The sequence below is a fragment of the Sturnus vulgaris genome, chromosome 6, assembly GCF_052056855.1.
Source record: "Sturnus vulgaris isolate bStuVul1 chromosome 6, bStuVul1.hap1, whole genome shotgun sequence".
Lineage (NCBI taxonomy): Eukaryota > Metazoa > Chordata > Aves > Passeriformes > Sturnidae > Sturnus > Sturnus vulgaris.
In genome coordinates this window covers 16,181,238-16,202,470 of record NC_142248.1, presented here as the reverse complement: position 1 = coordinate 16,202,470, position 21,233 = coordinate 16,181,238, and the positions used below count along the sequence as shown (strand labels likewise).

Genomic DNA, 21,233 nt, shown 5'->3' with positions numbered 1-21,233 from the left:
AACAATTATAAGATGCAGAGATGCATTTATATGCTACTTATAAAAGATTAAGGTGCTAATACTCACCCACAAAGGATAAATTACACCTAAATACAGGAGGTTTCCTCCACAGCAGCCCTGTTGTTTTTCATTTCTCATTTTGAATGGGACATCCTAGGGCAAAACAGAAACAGCCTTCCCCAACATTTCCAGAGAAACAGGGGCTTTTTCCTGACTATTTCACTTAGAGTACAGAGCTCTAGCAGGCCAACAAAAATAATACTTCTTTCCTACAGAGATTAAAGAAGAGTGCTAACTTGCAGCAAGGAACAAGGAAGTCCTGCATTTGCCAGTAGAGATGTGTGACAACAAGCAAATATCTTCTCCTTGCCTCAGAGCAACATACACACTTCAATGATGAAAATTTTAGTGTCGACACCTACTAACCAGAGAGCTTTTAAGCACTACTTCAATATTACCACGGCTAGAAACCATAGTTATTGCACTGAAATGTGATGCTACATGTTGTACAAACAAGGAAGAGAAAGGAGAAATGAAATGCCCAAATAAATCTGGATATATTAAATATATCCATACAAAAGGTACGTGTACACAGATAGCCAAGTACTTGGAAAACACCAAAACTCCACTGCTCTGTATGCTTGACTGTCTTTAAACAGAAGGCTTTAGGCACAAGCAGAGCTATATGCTGTTGTTTAAAAATATAACCATTGGATGAAGGGCACCATCCTGCTTTGAAGCCATTTATTTATGTCAACCATGAACTAAAGATGACAGGTTGAAACCGAAGTTTAGAGGGAATGAAAAAGAGCCTTAAAAGTAGATACATGGAACCCTGACTGGACATGATAAGAGAGGTCAGGAGGCAGAAATATGGATGGATAGTAAAAAAAAGTAATAGGCAAATACAACAACACTGTTATATTTATTGAGGTTAGAGAGAACAGCAGTGTGGCAAAGATACGCTAAACAAATAACATCAGAGCACAGAAGCAAGTCAGTTTTCATGGACTAAGAAAAAGCACATTTCCAATAATAATCTGTTTGACGGTGTTAAATGCCATTTATAAACAAACAAAACTAAGCAAGCAGTGCAGTTACACTTAAGCCATGTTAGAGACACAAAATGGGAGGAGATCAAACGACTGTGAGTAGCACGACATGAATTTAGAGATGGGTGAGTAGTCAAAGATGCTTTGTTATTTTATCATGGCAAACACCACAATATAGCAGAGTTGTAAATCAGCAGAGTTGTTGTCTTAACTGGAAATTACATTTTGGCAGGAGGATCAGAATATTGAATTGATAGAAAATTCGATCATTCTTACCTAGAAATCCATCATATTTAAAACAGGTCCCATTACAGGTATCAGATTCCAGCAATGATTTCTCATACAGAGTATCACCACATAACTAATACTTACGATGCAACTGCCAATATTACTTATTGCAATCATATGGATGCAGTTCAACTTAATAAGCATTTACATATATATTATCTTAATTTTCTAAATAAACTAGAAGCATCATTAAGAGTTTGACAAATATTTTAATAATTTAGTTTTTTAAATTTAACATGTGTACAAAAATTATTTAATTTTATTGAATCTTAATGCAACAAGTTGTTTAAAAATATTTTTTTATAAATACTTTAAGCAGCCATTTCATTCTTATTCACAGTACAGTGAAAAACAATCAATACACAATAAATGTATTTAAATCATGAGTGAAATATAATCTTGTTGCTCTCTTCTCATGTGTAGTAGCTGCTAAATGAAGAAAATAAGATTTTCACACTGATATTTTCCCAGGTGGAAAAGGCACCACATTTCATTCTGAAACAGCTCTGCACAATCACATAATTAGAATGAAGTTTTGTAAAACCTGAATAAACAAGATCTGTTTGAAGCTCGACAGCAGCACAACAAGCAACTTTGGCACCTGGTAGATACTTTTTGAAAAATAACATAGAAAGTGGCATATCTCAACACTATTTAGATAGGCTGTCCTTTTTCCCTTTATTTGGTGCAATATATTATGAAAATGTTTTATTAAACAATTTCTACTTTTATGGACAAACACACATTTATTTAGAAACTAGATACCACATGATACCGTATGAATTAAAATAAAGATGTTGGCTATTTATCTGCTATAGTCTACAATGACTACCAATGCACAGAGTAGTTTAAAATGTGGCTGTGTTTCCGTGTTCAAGAGCATTTGTTGTAAATTTCTGGAGAGATTGTGATACAACGACATGTTACAGTATTGTCTGCTTGACAAATTACTTTCCAGATATGTGGTACAGCTTTATGTTACTCTCTTCTTCACTTTAAAAGGGAAGAAAGGAACTATGGCAGAGGTCAGGAAGAAATTATTCTTCTGTTTTAGAAGTTGCCTAATACAGACTCAGGATCAGGCACACTGAATTCAATCACTAGGGCAAAAACTGGAACAAGACTATGAGTAACAACAAACCCCATCATCACCCTGATGAACAGTAGATGATTTAAGTGATGCAAGACCTTCTACAGGACCAGACAATAATTAATTTTATCCTGAGATGTCCCCACAGATATACTTTATTTTGCATCAAAAAGATAAGAATTATGCTTTTTGGAGTAAGCTCCTGGTAATCAAAGCTCCTGACAGCATTGTCATGCTTATTATTTTTGTTCTTCATCATCCTCACCAATTGCTCACCTTTCTGCAAATTTCAGCTATTCCAATAACCTAAAACTACTTGGTATTAAAAAATACCTTAACAATTAACAATCACACAATGCATTTGGCCATGAGATTACATGAACTTGTGCAAAAAAAAGATTCCTAGAGGTGTAAAGACATCTGATAAATTTAAATTTAAGACTAGCTTCTGTCTTAAAAGCACTAACTAGAAGAGGACAGCTTTTTTTCAAGTAGGTATCAGTACCTCCATCATGCCAAGAGGTAATTGGCATTTATATGTGTGCATACACACTATTACATTCATATATATTCAATATGCATCTGAAGTACTTTTGATTTTATATACTTAACCAAAACCCCAAAACAGACGTGTAGGTAGACTTTTGGCAAGAATTAATCAACTCCCAGAGTAATACATTAGAAATGAACACACGAACAGCCAGCAAAGGTGAAGCTATCTTACATAATAGCTTGCTTTGATGTGCATTTAAACCAACTATCTGCCATGAAGAAATTCAACACATCATCAAACGTGCCACTGGATTATCACAAAAGGCTAACGAGACAAACCCACAATTGAAAAATAACTAAATTTATTATTCTTTCTATATAAAATTCTTTTCATTAATGCTCAGCAACACACATTTGGCAGCTGAACTGGGTATTTTTTGAAGCAGCAGTTAACAATGCCATCCACAAAACAAAGATAAGCTCAGTGGTTTCCAGGAAACTGAAAGATGAAAGAATGCGGAGAGAGTCAGACATGGTTTCAAATGAAGAACAAGTGAACTAAGGTCAAACTGAAACCTAAAAGAAATTCAGCAAGGGCCCAGATACCACGGTACAGATAGATTTCAGTTGGATTGAAATTTCACAATGCATTTCAACAATGCATACAATACATTCTTTGGTATATTAATTCACTAGGGACAATTTTTTTCAAAGTAAATGAGGAACTCAGATTCCAAAGCCCTTAGTTTCACTAATCAAGTGCAATATTTAGCAGATTTTATATGTTTATATTAAATGTAAATTAGATTGAGGTTTTATCTTCTAGCTTTGTTTTGTGTGTTTATTCCCAGATTTAGCTGAGACCATGAAGTCTTACAGTACATATAAGGTTAACCGTAGTGGAGGAGCCCATAAATGTTATAATTTCAGAAGCCAGCACCTACTAAATAGCCTCCTCCAGAAATATGATTAATGTATTTGTTCCCTTGAAGAGATCATTACCATTATACAAATAAATTTAAATAATCCATTATACAGTAGTGAAAAAACAGAGCATTCTACCACACACACACCAAAGAAAGCAAATACCTACTGCAAGTAATGTCCTAAAACACAGCTAAATTCTGTTTAGTTAAACTATTCATAATTTCCATCTAGTAACCAGAAACAAAAAATACTTTGTCCAAGTTACTTTTCAAAATTTTAACATAAGTTCTCTCAGATACTAAGTTAGTAAAATACTGTATTTTACAACTGTCAAGTATAACCATACATTCAGGAATAACACTCCTAACGGCTGGCAAATCACCTCCTCTACTCAGAGCAGAGAATTTATTTATAATTTTACATAGCAAATTACAGTGGTTTAGGAAAGAGTTAAGAAGAAATTGAAATGAAATGTGAATTTAAAACACATGGATTTTAAATACACAATTTTAAAGAAAGCTAGAAAAATAACAATGCTAAAAGCTGCATACATGTACTCTTGCCACAAGTGAGAGGCAAATATCCCACAGCCTTAATTTTATAAAGCAGAAATTACCACTTTATTACCAGTTGAAATATCCCCTAGAACTATGCCTAGGCATTCCTCTTCTGACATACAGTGAAGAGTGCCACCTATTGAATAAAAAACAGCATTTCCAGAAATTATTAAATTATTCTGGAAACATGCAGTCTATGTACTCTCTTCCTCAACTTAAGCTTTCAGTTTGGTTTTTCATCATGCAGTGTCTTGGCAGAGACCAGATTTGCCAAAATATTACTTTGGTATAGAAACAAGGTCCAGACAAAACTGCATATAAGTTATCTGATTTAAGAAAAAAACATTCAACTATGTGTGTTGCATTAAAAAAAAAAAAAAAAAAAACTCTTATTTTAAGGCTATTCTTTTTTCAAACAAGAAATTGTATCCTTTCTATATATTCAACTGTACGGTTAGAAGGAAAAACCTACTTGCATTCAGACCTGAACACTTCTTTACCTTCATTGAGAACTGAAGTATCTCACAAATCTACTCTTCACATATTTCACATCCACACGCCATGATCTCAGTCATGCTACAGAGCAGAAAGTGATCAGAAGGTATTGTGTCCCTCTAAAGAAGCCCTGGCAGGTGCTGCAGAGCAGGCAGCAATGCTACACATTGGTGCAGGTGACATTCTATATTTATAAACAGTGTAAATTGGCATTACAATCTATCAATTTAGAGTTTTAAATACACACATTCTAGTCAAGGAAAAATGGGTGGTGTATTACAAGAGTCTGCATGTAACGTGATACCAAACAAAACTGCTATAACCCAACCAAGATTTGGAACTGACCCATTTATACACAAAATACTTGAATGAGTCAGCAGCCCACTGCATTTCCCAGGCTTGCTGTAGACTATCATACAATTCCCAGACACACTTCCTCAGATTGTGCTTGCCTCATAAACAAGGTCAGTAGTTACAAAAAGTGATACAAAGGTCAATGAGTAGAAAAATATGACAATACGCAGACTTACTTTATCTGATTACACATTAACCTACTCAATATACTGAAGTTCACAGATTTCCTCTATTCATTTGTCTCTCTCTTTTAACTGTTTAATACAGTTAAAGAATAGTATATTAAAATGAAGTTCTGCTATTGTTTTGGTACTGTGAATAAATAAGAATAAAATATGCTTCCTTACTTAGTCACACACACACAAATGAGCAGCCTCTAAAACAATCACTGTTTCCTTATCCAAAGTCTTTGTTCCCTTACTTCATATATACTCCAGCACTGCCAGAATAAACCTTGCTAATGTCGAGTGGCTGAATCTTTTGCAACTACAGCAACAATGCTATAAGTAATTGAGATTATACCACTGTGGTTATGCTGCCACCTGAAGCACAAAGCCTTTGATCTGCACTGGAGATCTTTTTTTGAGGGTGACAAAAGATAACAGGAACAATACTTTTCCTAAGTCTGATTATTGTGGACAGTAAGCCTACTGCTGAATAAAGACCTCCAAGAGAAAAAGGTACACTACATGGATTTTCAGTCTGTCACAACAAACTTACATATTGATGTTTTTCTTACTAAAGTGAAAACTCTAAAATAAGCTACACATAAGAAACTAATTTCTACAATGCACAAACATAAAAATGCTTTTTTTCTTTCAATGTAGTGATAACAAAGAAAGATTACCACAATAACTTAGTGTATGCAACATTCCCATCAGACCTGGTCCTACAAAGAACACTGAACTACATGAGCCTTTAAAAAAATCCTTTTAGGATGTATTTATATATTATTGTTTATGCTATGCCCCTCTGGGGAAGAAGGAGGATAATGTCTTTGACTTTGAAAGACCCTATATTGAAGGTAAGTATGCATTACAACTGAAAAATAAAAGGATTTCCCAGATTAAGAAAAATTATTTGAGACTTTTGCCTGCATATTTCTTTGGGGATTCCTGCAGAAATTGACATAAAGTTAAAAAACTTGATTTCATTTTAAGACATATAGAATGATAAACTCTGATGTTCCCAGACTGAGGGAAGAAAAATGGGACAAAAATAGGAAACTTACAAGACTTCTCTCTAGGGATTCCAGCTGATAATCTATTTCTTTCAGACGATTCTGTTGATCACGTTTTTCCTTACTGTCTCGCAGAACCTTTTCACCTGGAACTGTTTCTAAGCTTCTGCTTGCATAAACCAGAGACTCCTGAGAAAATAATTGATAGAAGTTAACCACATAACTTTATGTTGCTTCATAGACAGATGATTTTTGATTTCTACTAAGAAAATAGTGAAATGCTTAGAATAATACATCAGTGTCAAATTCTGCAAATGCATAGTTTTCATTATGTATATTTTCAAATACAATAGTTAACTATCAGGCAAGACATATTTCAATAAAAAAATTCTTACCCTTTGCATTTTAAGAGGAATTTCTTAGTCTCTAGATCTAATACTTGGATGCTTAATTTCTACCACAACAATAAAAGTGCTCTGAGAATAGGGGTGACAGCCTTACTTATCCCTGAATAGTAACTGATAGAAACTCACACAATATGAGTAAAGTCAAGGCTTTTCCCCGCTTACTAATTTCTTAACATTCTTCTCAAGACGTAATGAAATAAATGTATAAAGTATTATATCAAGGAAAATACTTTATTGTCAATGTTTCACATACTTCAGAATATGTTATGTTTCAATTATATAGCACATGTACATAGTAGAAGTCCATTTGAGATTATTTCGTCTATCATATTTTTAGATCTGTAGAAAATAAAACTGTTAAACATTTTACATGAGGGAAAATACAAATACTTAGCAAGAGCCAAAGCTGTAACAAACATAATGACAAAGACAAAATGCAGTATTTGAAATATATGCAATTATTTGTCGTGCTGCCTTTTCTCCAAATTTTATAAATAAATAATAACAAAATCCCACATAATGAAGTATATTGGTATTATACAATCATCTTGAGGTATAAAACTGGTTGATCAGTTTATTGGCCTGCTTCTAACCATGCTCTGAAACAGGTATCATCTGTGAAATTCATCTGTTTTGGCAAAGCACAGGCATAAAGTGTAGGCTATAAAGGAGTTAATTAATTTAAAAATTAGTGCATCTTCTGAATTTTGAGAATTTATTTAGTCTTAACCTGTTAACTGTAGTACACTTCTACCATAGAAAAAGGGAATAATTTCCTGATTAAAAAAACCCCAATCAGTTATGAAAGAACTCCTCACCGTAATACACATTAATTATGATTTAAGACAACCAAGCCTACAAATATTTTTGTTTCTTTAAATACCATCTTCTTTTGCTTTAATTCTCAGATAGCTTTCCAGTTTTTCAAGCTGGTAACTGTACTCATCACATACAGTCTTACACCTCATATTCTTCAGTCTATCATTTTCCTGTTCCTTTCAGGATTACATTCAACTTACTTAATATTTTTGGGGAAGAATAAATTAAGACAAACATTTTAAAATATTTCGTTAATTTGGCACCAGAGCAAAGAAACATTTCAGAGAGAAATGCAGTTCTGATGAGAAACATTTCCATGTAAAAGACAACATTAGTCATGGAAAAGCATTCCTAATCCAGCTGGACTCCTTGCACAAAAAGATGAACATGTCTGCCCCTCTGTTACAGCTCAGCTATGGTACTGCAGGATAATTAAAGCCCATTATTAAGATTTCAGAATGAGAGAATAGCTCCTGTATCCTGTGAAAGTAAGCACAAGTGACAAAAAGGACATCTCCCACTGAGGCAACAGTGATTAAATGTCTGCATTTTGAAAGCTATATCGAAAGCAATTCTTGGAAGAAAAGAATGTGCATCTTCATAATATGCAACTCAAAGATAATTCTAAATTAAAATCATAGAATTACAATGTCTGAAAGCCTTTTACGTGCTGCAAAACAAAACTGAAAGGCAACTGCTTTTCACTAATGAAAGGTAACAAGGAACTAACTACTTCTTTTTGGGTGTTAGGTTTAATATTACTCAAAAAAGATAATGCATTACTCTTTAATTAGCATACACCTAAATGCAAGTTTCTATTCAAATACTTTTGGGCTATTACCTGAAAGAAAGCAACAACAGTAACTTGGGCAAACATTTCCAAACAGAGCATTCACTATCACAGGCAAATCACATTAACTTCAAGTTGGTGTCTTACATCACTGAACACAAGATCAAGCAATCACTGGAGAGCTCAGGGTAACAACTGTGTATTAACTGTGATTACCAACGAGGGAGAGGGGCTTTTTCACACATTAGAGCCCACCTGGTAAATGATCAACAGCAAAATGTGACTCCTATGGAGCTGAGCTGCAGAAAATACTGCTAGAGGTAAAACAAAGCCTCACATTCAGAAAGAAGGCAATAAAAAAAATGACATTAAAGTGCCCTTACAGGAGGAGAAGTAAAACAAACCCACAGGTATTTTAGCCTTTCAAAGAGATTTTTCTAATACACTGGTAACTGAAAACAGTTTTGCGAATGAACATTTTTACAGATATTCTCTCATATATCAGTTCTGGCCATAAAACGAAGATATTTCAGAAATAAATAAGCTTTGTGCAAATAAATGCAAAATAATAATTAGGGCTTTTTATTTTAAACCCCATTATATTAGAGGCAACAGTACCAGGGCATGGGATAAATTGAAGTCTTCTAAGTAAAAAGTTCAAACAATCATTTCTCAAGGCTGAGACCTTGACTCTTAATCTTCAAAACTCAGTATTGCTGGCAAGGCAAAAAACAAAGGCCATTAAAAACAAGGGACATACAATTTCAATCTATCTTCTACAGTCTTTAACATTGCTTATCAGTCATTGCCTTATCCTTCAGATCATAAGTGAACAGGCACTTTTGGTATCCTGAGATAAGAAGAAATCTAATTCTAATTCCCAAAGGTAAATGATCATGGATAATTTGTTTCTATGCTGAAAAAACCACCCTCATGCAGTTAAAAAATTATAAAGTATGTTGGAAGTGTGGAATCAACAACTGTTAAAAACTAGACAGTTCTCGAATTAGATATGATTCAAAATAGCAACAAATTATTTTTCCATTGTTTTCATAGCTAAAATTTCTCCCTTCATTTCTTAACACATTGACTTTATGAATAAATAGAGGATCCTTAAGAAAAATGCAAAAGATACAAATACACACATGTGGTACTGATCTCAACACATACTTCAAATAAAATATCTGCAGATAAGCTCTGATCTGCAGCCTACCTGATATGTCAGGCTTGGACATTTTGAGCTAGATCTGGAAAGAGCAGAAAACTCCCCATCAGATAGTAGTAGTTGAAGCTTATTGTCTATCTCATTCAGGAGCTGAAATTCCATTGGTTCAGGTGTGTATCCTTCTCCTGGTGCCTGCCAGACAGACACATTCTCCTGCTGGAAGTACAGAAAACACTTAAGCCTCATCTGTAAAGGAAGCAGACTTTATGGGCAGTTGCACATCAAGATGATTTATATTTCAGATAAACTATACTTAATAATAAAATGTACATTTTCATCCATCTCAGTACACAGCTAAAATGTCTCAAATATTCATGTCCCTAGCAAACCTAAGAGCAGCTATGGACAGTACAAGTAGAGACATTAATACATTCACCGCTTTTAAATATAATCAAGGAGCAACTTAAATGGACAACCACTTTCCATCTGATAAAGGAGTCATAAAGTGAGAAAGCCTGACCAAAACTTGGCTTGGAATGAAACTGCAGAGGTTGATACTATGGCAGAAACCACCTGGAGCCAAATCTCAAAAGGTGAGTATGAGACGTGATGTGACACATGCAAGGTACCACCAAAGAAGAAAACAGAAAACAAGGCATTCATAGGAAATCAAAGGAACTGCTCTGAGCTCAGTAGCTGCCATCCTTCTAGAACCCCTATATGTCACCACAGAAACTCTATGAGAGACAGAAAGCACAGAGTTCTTTTTCTAATCATGATTTATGTGACTTTTTCCTCATGGTAGCAGTTAACACCTGAATAACACATATGAATATATACTCCTACTACCTACTTGCATATTATGAGTGAGCTGGGCCACTTAGCCCAAGCAAATGAGCTCATACCCACAAACAGATGCAGTTTCTCCACAGCAACTTGTCAATCCTTTTTTCACACTCAGGGAAGCAAGTGTGCACAACCCCCATTCACTGAGTATCAGAGTAGCAGCTTTCATCTCTGTCCTGACCACAATGAAACGCTAGATAGGACCTTAGAAGAGCAAGGACGTGTGGAAGGACATGAGTGTATTGCTGCTTTCCTTTCTCTTTCTACCAGAATAGGACCAGCACCTTGCCCTAAGACTCTAACATCTGTCTTGCAAGAAATTCATGTCCACCATTTGTTTCCAGCTTCCAGATTAGTCCTCTGGCTATTCGAGCAATTGCATCCATACAAGTCCCATTACAATACTACTGCTATGAGGTCATTCGTGGTTCATCCCCATTACCCTAAAGCACACCTGTCATAAACTATCTTCATAATAAATGCAAAAAAAAATAAAATAGAGAGCGAAAGAAAAAAAGAAAGTCAAGGGAGAGTCATCCTTTTTCTGAAACAAAATCAGTTCTAATTCTTTCCCATACAAGTATGATGAGACACAACTAATGAGCCTGACCAGACCTGAGCTGACCCCAAAACAGCCACTCACAAATGTCTTAGATGCTTGCCAGCTTTGTGGAAACATCTGTTCAGGTGAAACAGTGACCACCAAAGCATAAGTATCCAGCATGATACTACACTTGTGTCATGTTAACCACCTCCCAATCAGAGAATGAAGATCACACTGCAAAAACACAGAAAAGACTCTACAGAAGTCCAGTAAGATGTAACTGGGCTCATTAGCTACAGCTCAGTGACTGTATGCCATACTCCAAATATCCAAATTACCCCGGTATTCATTTTACTCCAGGATGAAATTGACTCACACATTCTCTTTTGTATTTTCAAGATAGCTTTGCCTGGAAAATAAGCTTCTGTCCTGTCAATGTTTCCTGTGTGTTAACTCAGAACAATACTTTTATAACAGCACAGTCAGTGCTTTCTGTGGAACATCTGAAACAAATTATACCCCTGAAGCTTTAGCTTTGACAATTAGATTAGCATGAATATGTGTACTTCTAAATTATTTTAAACACTCATAAAGCATTCTTTCAAAAAATGAGAAGTGCTGTCTGGATATTTGGCATATATAGTACTACAAGTCAAATAAGGTTATCTAATCCACATTACACCATACAGAGGAATTCATACAGCATAACCAGATCTGCCTTGATTGACAGCCTCCAAAACATTATTTCAGCTAATGTGATTGCACCAGCTTTTTAAAAGTCAGAATAAAATAAGATGAAAGAGGCCATCAGCTGGATAGTTACCTGGGCCAGCTTGAAGTTGTCTACATTAGTCATTAGCTGATAATTTCCTCATGATTTTTGTTATGAAGTAGCCACAGGAAATGCTTCACCCATAATAAAATTCAAATGTGGGAGAGGACGAATCCATCTCTAGACTAGACAGGTCTAAGTAACTATTATCTTTTCTTTTGTTCTATTTCGATAGGAGAGTTAGGAGCTTTTCTCTCTTAAAGAAATTATCTAGTACAGACTAGAGTAACCCACAAACTACCATTTTGTCCATGGTATTATGAACATACAGCAACACACATCCTGTGAGATGATCTACTTCATATCTAATATTAACAATAAAATGTCTATAAATACATGACAACATGACAGTGACATATGCCAAATACAAAATGTAGAAAAATGTTACACTTTTCCATTGCCCTGATGCCAAAAAAAGTACACGCTGCTAGTTGGAATTTGCATAAGCTACTCTGCATAAATGTCTCTAAATTCTGACAGACACTAGCTTAAAGAGAAAGAAAACCTAGTAACTACACATTTTGAGATAATACTTTTGCAATCAGTAAAATAAATTATTTAAAAAGCCACTATTCACTAGGACAGAAAGCTATGTTTACTAACAGAAGGTTGTTTAAAACATCTTCAAATCTTTAAATGATGACATTTATCAGACTGAAGACCATCTCCTAGAAACACCGATTGATAGGACAATCAAATACTCTTTGTTACTCTCCACGAGGATTATTTTTACTCACTTCAGCTCCTGCTAGTCACTGAAGTATGCAGAATGTACACTGTTTAACAATATTATGTTAAAGCATAGATATCTAATGCTTAAGCAGATTTTATATTCTTTTAAAACAGACTGAGTTGGAAGCCACAAAAAGATGTCACATTACCTTTCTAAATAGAAACACAAGTTCATAAATATGTATTCCCCAATTGCTGCATTTTGAAGTCATCAAAAAACTGTTGTTGGGAGATTTTTGCAAGCAGTTGCTGGCCTTTCTCCCTGAGACTACAGCACTAACCACTCAGATTAATACTCCACAACTTCACATTTTATGCAAAAGAAATAGATAGTTTTCTCCAAGTGTAGTTCTAAGGTTCCTTCCTCCTGTGCCTAACTTTTCTTTCAGGTTCTGCTGTTAGTAAAATTAAAAAAGAAACTAATGAGAATTCATTTTTGGAGACAAATTCAACAGGATTTCTCCATCTTTTCTCTCATATCTCAGTAGGGTACTTCATGGTAGGACTAAGATCAAATTTAGACTTACTGTAAAAATAAGCCAAATACAACAGAACAGTACAGATTAAACTTGTCACCTCAAGATCTTGCTTTTCACTTCCATCTTCTGTATCTTTCAATAGTTCAGTTAGTCTTTTCCTTTCTCCCTCAAGCAGAACAAACTGGTTTCCTGAATCCTTTGCTAGCTGAAATATTTACAAAAAGAAAAAAACCATACTTTAAAACTCCACTAACTCAAAGACCTCCAAAACAAAGTTTTTAGACTCTATGAAATTAACAGCTAGATCTTGTTTATTTCCATAATACAAATTATCACACTAAGAGAAACATGTAGCAGCCTACATATAATAAATTTATAATCTTATAATAGTCTTTGAGATAGCAGGGAGGCAAATATTTTTCACTGGATAAAAAAATCATTATACCTACTAAGTCCTCACTGGGATAAAAAAAAGCAGGAAAATCAAGGGATCTATTTTCTGACAAAGAGTGGTCCCATCCAGGCTACCCATGAACAACCTGTATATCTATCCCTTATTTATGCATCAGGACATTGTCCTCTAACTTAACAGTATATATTTCTTTTTTAAATTCTTGGAATATTGCCCTTAAAAAAAGCTATATCCAGGCACAAACACAACAATTCAGTTTCCAGTACTGTATTAAATGCATAGAAGCAGTATTATTCTAAACAGTATGAGCACCCAAGTTGAGAACTGCCTAATACAGAGCTCTGCCATAATCAGCAGTTTTAACAGAAAGGTAATTTTTTCATTTATGACTAATTAACTTCAAAAGTTCCTGATTTTAAAAGAAAACTATCTTCAAAAGTACTTATAGACTAATTTCTAGCTAACATTTAAAAAAATGTTATTGATTTTATGTTTTAATGCTTACCTCAATGTTCTTTTTAATGAAATGCTGGCTGGTTTTATTTTTGCTATGCATTTTTTCTGCTGTTTTTTCTGTTTCTAATTCACTTGGATAATCTGATGTTTGAGGAAGAAAAGTTGCTACATTACAATCATTCCTAATCTCATTCAACAAGAACTGTAATAACATCAATCCCATTCAAATCTTTAGCAAACATATAGAATCAATAGACAAACTTTTTGTATGATCTTTTCATTATTTATGTAAATAATATTGTTATATTTAAAACATACTATTGCCAAAATCTAATTTCATTTTCAACTTTTTATTATATGAGATCACTCAATGTTACAAAGGCTAAATTACTTTTGGATTTCTGACCTCAAAAATTTTAAACACGGTGGCTTTAAAAGCCACGGCATTCCTTCAAACCCCATCATCATTGCAGTTTTCTCATCATTACAAAACCAGACAACAATTTTTTTGAAAACCACAGAACTATCTGGAGACATATCAAGTACATTTTTCTAAATAAAACAGCTGAAAAACAGATTATATAGTTGATATTATTATAACACAGCTTATAAAACAAATTTTGTTAAAAAATAAAATTCATCATAGAGCTGTAAATTTATTAAACAGACACATGATATTCTAGTAACAATAGGTTTCCATCCATGACAAAAAAAAAGGGCATGATTCTGTTTTTCAGAGAATTTTAACGTGCTTAAAATAACAATTCCTCTACAAACAGCAAATATTTGTCACATTAAATAACAAGTCTAAGTAAATGCAATCAGTTTCTAAATCTCAAGAACTACTTCAAAAGCAGGCATGGTACTTTTCTGGAAAGCAGAAATTTGAAAAATGGGTGGGTCATTTCCCTACAAAAAATGAATTTGACATTAGATAACAAAAGACAGGCCATATGGAAAGAACTCTTTAACAGAATGAATAGAATGAAAGCAAACTCCCAAAGATATGAAATGAATCCCATTCATCCTTTACACACAAACCTTAAAGGACTGAGGTGCTGGGTCTGACCAAGAAATCCCCTGACATTTCAAATGTACAACAAGCATCCTAAACTTTCTTTACCATTACCAGGCAACATCATGTGTCAAGGAAATGGATCATATAGGAATTTAACAATCAATATAAATATGACAAGCTGCATCCTGAAACGAGCAGAACACACCAAACACCAACATAACACACAAGATATACATTACTTTTAAGCTATATCTTTCACTTGACTGTAGAATAGCCTTTTTGAGAGGGAGCTGTCATACAGAACATCTCAGAACATTGAAGTAAAGAAGGGACAGACATGGATCACTGAGACAAAGAAAACACTGAAGACTGCCATGGGCAATTAGAAGAGAGATTGCAGCTAAACAAATTTTGCATGTGCGTTTTGGCAGATTTGGCACATCTTTCAAAGATTTGGTATAAATCTTGATGAGACTGATGAAGTAATAGCATAAAACTAGAGTGTACATTCTTCTTCACCAGCTCCTCTTGTTCAAGGTCTGCCTTTATGACAGCTGTGACACAGAAATCCAAAAGCAACCAAAACAATAAGTCTTAGCTATTCAGACACCACATCAAAAGCCTCCAGCAGAAATAGTAAAAGTCATTTAAAGCAATATATTGGTCACAAGCTGTAAGCGATCTCTACTTCATGCATTCCCAAAGAAGGAATGTGCAGAACATCTCAAAATAGTGCAAGTGATAGCAACTCCCAACCATGCCTGTACTGGAAGCTCCAGAAGCCAATGCTGTACTGAATACCAGTAATGAAACCTGCTATTCTTATTCAAGGGCACTCCAGCACAACTCAGAAATTTTGAAGAAGGAAGCTGAGGGTCAATCTTTATTTTAAGGGAGGAATGAAAACACATGGTAGAAATACAGAGAAATTAAAAGCTCCAGCCCACAAAGTTTAGGTCACATACTGGGGAACTAAGACAAGTGATAAAATGATAAAAGAGCTGAGTTCCACGTTTAAAAATTAAAACATGCAGTCACATTCTACAAGCTGCAGAGATATTGCTGCCATTGATGCTTCAGCCTTGAGGAATGCACTTCTATTATGTCCTTGTCATCTTAGCCATTCACCAGGAAGATAGATTCCTTCTGTTTACATAGAATGGTAGTTGACAAAGAAATAAATAAGTGCAGCTGATAGCAATGGCAGTTGAAGCTATTATTCCTATATCACAACACATGTGAAAAGTTACTAACCACACAAATTTGAATTTCAAATTGGGAAAGAATAGAGGCATACAAGTACAATTCCATTTATTTTGACATGCTGGACACACTACACCACTAACAGCATTTGAAATGTCTCTGCAGTGCATGATAATACATGGTCTCTAAAAGAATCAGCAGGTGTTTCAGTTTTGCCAGAAGGTACTTATTTCATAAAAGCAATGCAGACTTCACAATAATCAGCATAGCAAATATAAGATAAGTTTTCTGGAGATTTATGTTTGACACAAATCCATACAATTTCCGCTGAAAACAAAAAAAATACAGAACAGTTGCAGTTAGATTCAGTACCACTTGTCATTTCTAGATGGTTTCTTGAATATAAGCTTATTAATAAAAGCTACGATACCTTAGAGTAATAGCAAAGATAAATTTTTGAAGAATTGCCATGAAGAATCAATGATACATTTTACAATATATCAGTTACACACGTCTTCCTTTTGAAACTAAAGAAAAATGGTTTTATAAACCCAAAAGTAAAGATTTTCTTAGCATGTTGAGTAAAATGTTTTAGGTAAGTCACAAAGCTGTTCTCTTCTTTCATTTGCAAAAAAGGCAAGAACTGTCACTGTTCCAGTAAGCAACCATGCTTTTTCCCATTTCACTGGCCTTGCCACAAAGGCTGAGTCTTCATAACCCACCCATTGTACATGTTGTCTTGCCATTTCTAAAAATACAAACTCTACCATTAATAAAGCTTACCCTGGTTTTCTTGGGCTTTATAGCAATCATAATCTTCAGGATTTGTGTGTGTGTGAAATACTGAAGTAGGTATTTCATCTTCTTTAGCGTGGGAGGGATCTGTAAGGAATTTTTTTCCAGTAAAATTTAATTGAAATATATTTAAAGAAGATCTAGCATCATGTCTATCATACTATAAAACCTCACACTTGGAAAGTAAACAAATACACTTGGATAAATGACATAAGCATTGTATTTCTCAAGAAATAAAGAAGGGGGAAAGAGTAAAGTCTGAGTCATTTGTATGCTGTTTCTTATGGCTGTGTTTTTGAACAACTACTGCCCATAGAAGACAATTCATCACATTCTCAAAGATATAGCCCAAGGCCCTAAAGTTCAAATGCCTCTGCAGACACCATGTGGCAAGTCATCTAAAACTTTGAATGAGAATAAAGCATCCAGGTTTTCACAGCTGGTGTCTGCCTGTGCATGAAATATTAGACTTCCAAGAGGCTTAGGTCAAGGGCATAGTCTAGAAAAACAGTGTTCAAGCATCCTAGTTGTTTCAGTTACTCAAAGAAAAAAATAAATCAATTGAAGTATTCTTATGCTTTTCAGTGTGTGCTTTTCTTATGTGTCAACTGGAAATATAAGTTAAAACAGTAAGTTGCAGTCTATACACTTAGCACTTACAGAAAAGGACTCATATTGCAAAGAACCATATGAATTACATACGATTTTCACAATTAAAAAACATACAATAACCAGTAATAATGAAGTGTAATGGACTCAACTGAACTAATGATCTAGTTAAACAGAGCACAGGGTAAGGAATTTAGGGCTGTTTAATTAACTCCTGATTGACACTTCTGCTGTGAGTGTGTCAGAAGGTTTTGTTGTGCCTGAAAGGCTTGGAACACTTAAGTTACTAATGATTTCATAGCTACATTAAAGCTATAATAACTCTCATATATAATTTACTTAATAAAGCTCTATCAAATTCAGGTTCTGACAAGCAAAATATATGAACTGTATTGTATTTCAGTATCAACCATGGTAGCCATCAAGACATTTGTTTAATTAAATAAATACCAATATAAATAAGATCTGAAAAGTAAGGCACTAGCATGATACAGAAAAGACAAAGATCAAGCTGGAGGAAAACCATGTATCTAAACTATGCAGTTTTGTCAGTGCAATACACCAGAAACTACATGATGCACATGATCTCTACAGGAGTTACTTTTGAAATAAAGGAGTTAGCAGTCATATAGTCTTGCTTGTCTGCTGTTATTTCAATATATCCTGACATCTACTGGAGACTGTCTAAATATCACCCATATCAAATTGTTTTCTTCCCTTAGCAACCTGAAAGCATAGAAATAAAAGCAGGTTACATTGTAAATAGTACGCTTTCCTGAAATATTTTAACTCCATGCTGCTACCATTATTATGTATGTACTTCCAACATTCAATCTGAGATTTTTGCTCAGCAATAACCATTTTGCTCAGCTATAACCGGACCTCAAATCCTTCTCTCCCCAAATTCTCTCCCCAAAAAGAAAAAAGATAGTCTGGACCACAATTCTGTTTCTCTTTACTTACCAGCTGTATCATGCCACGATGAGAACAAAGCTAAAAACTGGTTTGTGTTTTCCACCTCGTCGTGGCTTCCTGTGGTTCTGATAGACTATTCAAAAGAAATAAACTGTGTGTCTATAGATACATGCATGTATAGATACATTTAAAGTAAATTCTTTAAAGTGAAATATATTGTCTGCTTATCAGATCTAATAAACTTCAGACCCTGTTAAAAATTACTCTTCTCACTTTATTTTCTTCTTGAGGTTATCTGAATATCTCCTGAAGTTATGACAAAAGTATGGTGAAACTTTAAAGCCTCTGTTGCACATTGTCTTTTATGTGGAGACCCCCTTCTCCTGACAAAGTTCTGTAATTACGTGGCTCCAAATCCAAATCCAAATCCAACGAAACTATGAAAAATGCAGTCAAACCAATCATGGTTTTTAGCAACTCACATTTCAATTCATGTAAACAGAGGAAATACTAACTTGTTTTAAGGCATTTAACTGCTAGAGGCCAGGATAGGAATAGGGTAAAGGAATTTGTGCTGTAGCATTCTTATGTCCTCTTCAGGTGGCATCTCTAATTTCTTCAACAGGCACTACTGAAATAGCTGGGCCTAAGAAGGATCCCACTTGAGCAGAATAAATGCTTTCCAGCCAGGGTTCACAGACATTACCTCTTGACACACCTTACCCTCCTTGCAAGCGGAGAACTCAAGCATAATATTATGCTGGTAAACCACACCCAGACAGCTATATATTTAGCAATTTTTCTCAGCAATTTTTAAGGACCATGTCCTTCTTTCCAAGCCTGCCTAGCCACCATGTATTAAAAACTATCCAATCTTACTTTTTAAGATCCATTTCTTAATTTTAGTTAGCCAACTGTGAGTTACTTAATAATAAGGCTTCTGTGAAATACAATAATTCTGTAAGACAGTACTCTAAGATACATGAGTCACAAAATAAGCAGAACACTTCTAACCTGAAGTTCTTCCCAGAGCATTGCCCTCATTTCTCTGCCTTGCTTTTTAACTACTTTTTCCTTAAAACTCTGTTTTTCAAGTATTGTGTCGAGTTTATTCATTTTCTTTATAGCTGCTTGAATTTGAGCATTTATATCTGCATCTTCAGAACATTCCAAGTCAGAAGAGTCTTCTGGAGAATATATTTAAAATTAATGTTAGCTTGAAGCATGTCAAAAAAACAAACACTAAAAAGCAGTTCAACTAATCTGGCAACACCCATAGACAAGAGTACAACATTTTCAAACATATGTTAATTTCTAAATCTGTTTGTAGCAGGGAAAAATACGGAAGTCTTTGCAACAGAGTGCTCAAACAAACTCTGAGCTATAGCAATGGGATATGGAGGTGTGCAAGAGGAAAAGTCACCTATTTTGGGAAAGTGGTTTGATTCAAATTTATAATGGAATAGTGACAACATCTCCACAGTATCAGCATAAGTAATTGAGTTTAAAAATATAAAATAATTTTTTCAGCCTGACTGGTAGAACACATTATGAAATTAATAATTCTGGGGGTCAAGAGAAACTCTGTGATATCTCTTCCTTTAAATATTAGAGAAGTTTCAGTCTTATGTCTACCTAAACCAGATTCTGATACTGGTTCTGGAAAAATGTTGCTATAAAAAACGAAAAACTGTGAAACATGATGGAAACTACCATTACTTAATTAAAGTAGATTACTATATTGTCTCTTTTTTTTTCATAATTATGCAGATTATAACTTTTACCTTTCCCCTTCCTATAGCATCCTTGTTCTCTGTCCTCGTTTATGGCTTCCATATTAAGAGTAGAGGAAACACTTGTAGCACTGTCCCTAATCCCACAGATTTACAGGTTTTGGAGTCCTGCAACACTCTATTTCATGTTCTAATCTTTTAAGGTCAGGTGCTTTACATAGCCATTGATCCAAGCATTTACTGTGATGCATTAGTCTACTTTATGTCATAAAAAGATGAGGAATACAACAAGGGGAAAGCTATAAAGTCTAAGTGAGCTACAGAGGACAGATGGACCCAAGGACAGATGGTAAAAAAAGAGAACTTATTTCAGCTGGCCTGAACTCAGCAGACTTAAATCTTAAATTACTGAGTGAAGCTTTAGGTAGACTGATTGAATCTATGGAAAACTCAAATTATATTAGAGTATTAAAGAAAATTAATATCTACTAATAAAGCAATCTCTAAATAAAGAATTCATCCAATACTTCCTGACTAGCACAATTAATATACATGTTCAATTGGCAGTATTCTTTCATAACTATAATAATTTACACACAAATACATGACCATTACAACCTCTCTTAGAAGCATTAACAAGAAAAGGAAAAAGTTTTATTGCACTGCTCATTTTATACACCTGAAAGGTACTATCTGATTTTGCATTACCTGGATTTCCTGGGGATGTCACACAGGATTTTGAAGTTTGTAAAGTATTATCTGACTTTGCATTACTTGGTGGTCCTGGGGAAGGTTCACAGAATTTCAACATCTGTATTTCAGTGCTTTCATCTCCAGAATCTGAATTAGAGCTGCATCCTGAAAAACAGAGGGAAAAGCCTTTCACAATAAACCAGATAAATTTTTGTCAATTAGGGATCACTGCAGAGCCCTTGCAATGGGTTAGTTTAAAAATAATAATACTAAAATATAGTATGTACTGGTATACCAGAACTCATCTTAAAAACAGGAGCAGGAATCAAGGGATTTCTTTTGACTCCAAT

At 34.5% G+C, this 21,233-nt stretch overlaps 1 protein-coding gene across 7 annotated transcripts in view; it reads right to left on the bottom strand.

Moving 5' to 3' along the window:
* FSIP1 (fibrous sheath interacting protein 1) overlaps positions 1-21,233 on the bottom strand; it is a 66,847-nt gene that overhangs the window by 43,202 nt on the left and 2,412 nt on the right. For 4 of the 7 annotated variants that reach the window (XM_014869458.2, XM_088167178.1, XM_088167179.1 and 1 more), the window contains 8 exons: positions 20,899-21,048; positions 19,472-19,644; positions 18,506-18,590; positions 16,922-17,020; positions 13,967-14,058; positions 13,147-13,254; positions 9,665-9,832; positions 6,487-6,624 (listed from right to left, as the gene is read on the bottom strand). In XM_014869458.2, the coding sequence (XP_014724944.2) occupies positions 6,487-6,624; positions 9,665-9,832; positions 13,147-13,254; positions 13,967-14,058; positions 16,922-17,020; positions 18,506-18,590; positions 19,472-19,644; positions 20,899-21,048 (1,013 nt within the window). The remainder of the gene's footprint in view (positions 1-6,486; positions 6,625-9,664; positions 9,833-13,146; positions 13,255-13,966; positions 14,059-16,921; positions 17,021-18,505; positions 18,591-19,471; positions 19,645-20,898; positions 21,049-21,233) is intronic. The other 3 variants (XM_088167183.1, XM_088167182.1, XM_088167180.1) reach the window with 2 other exon arrangements.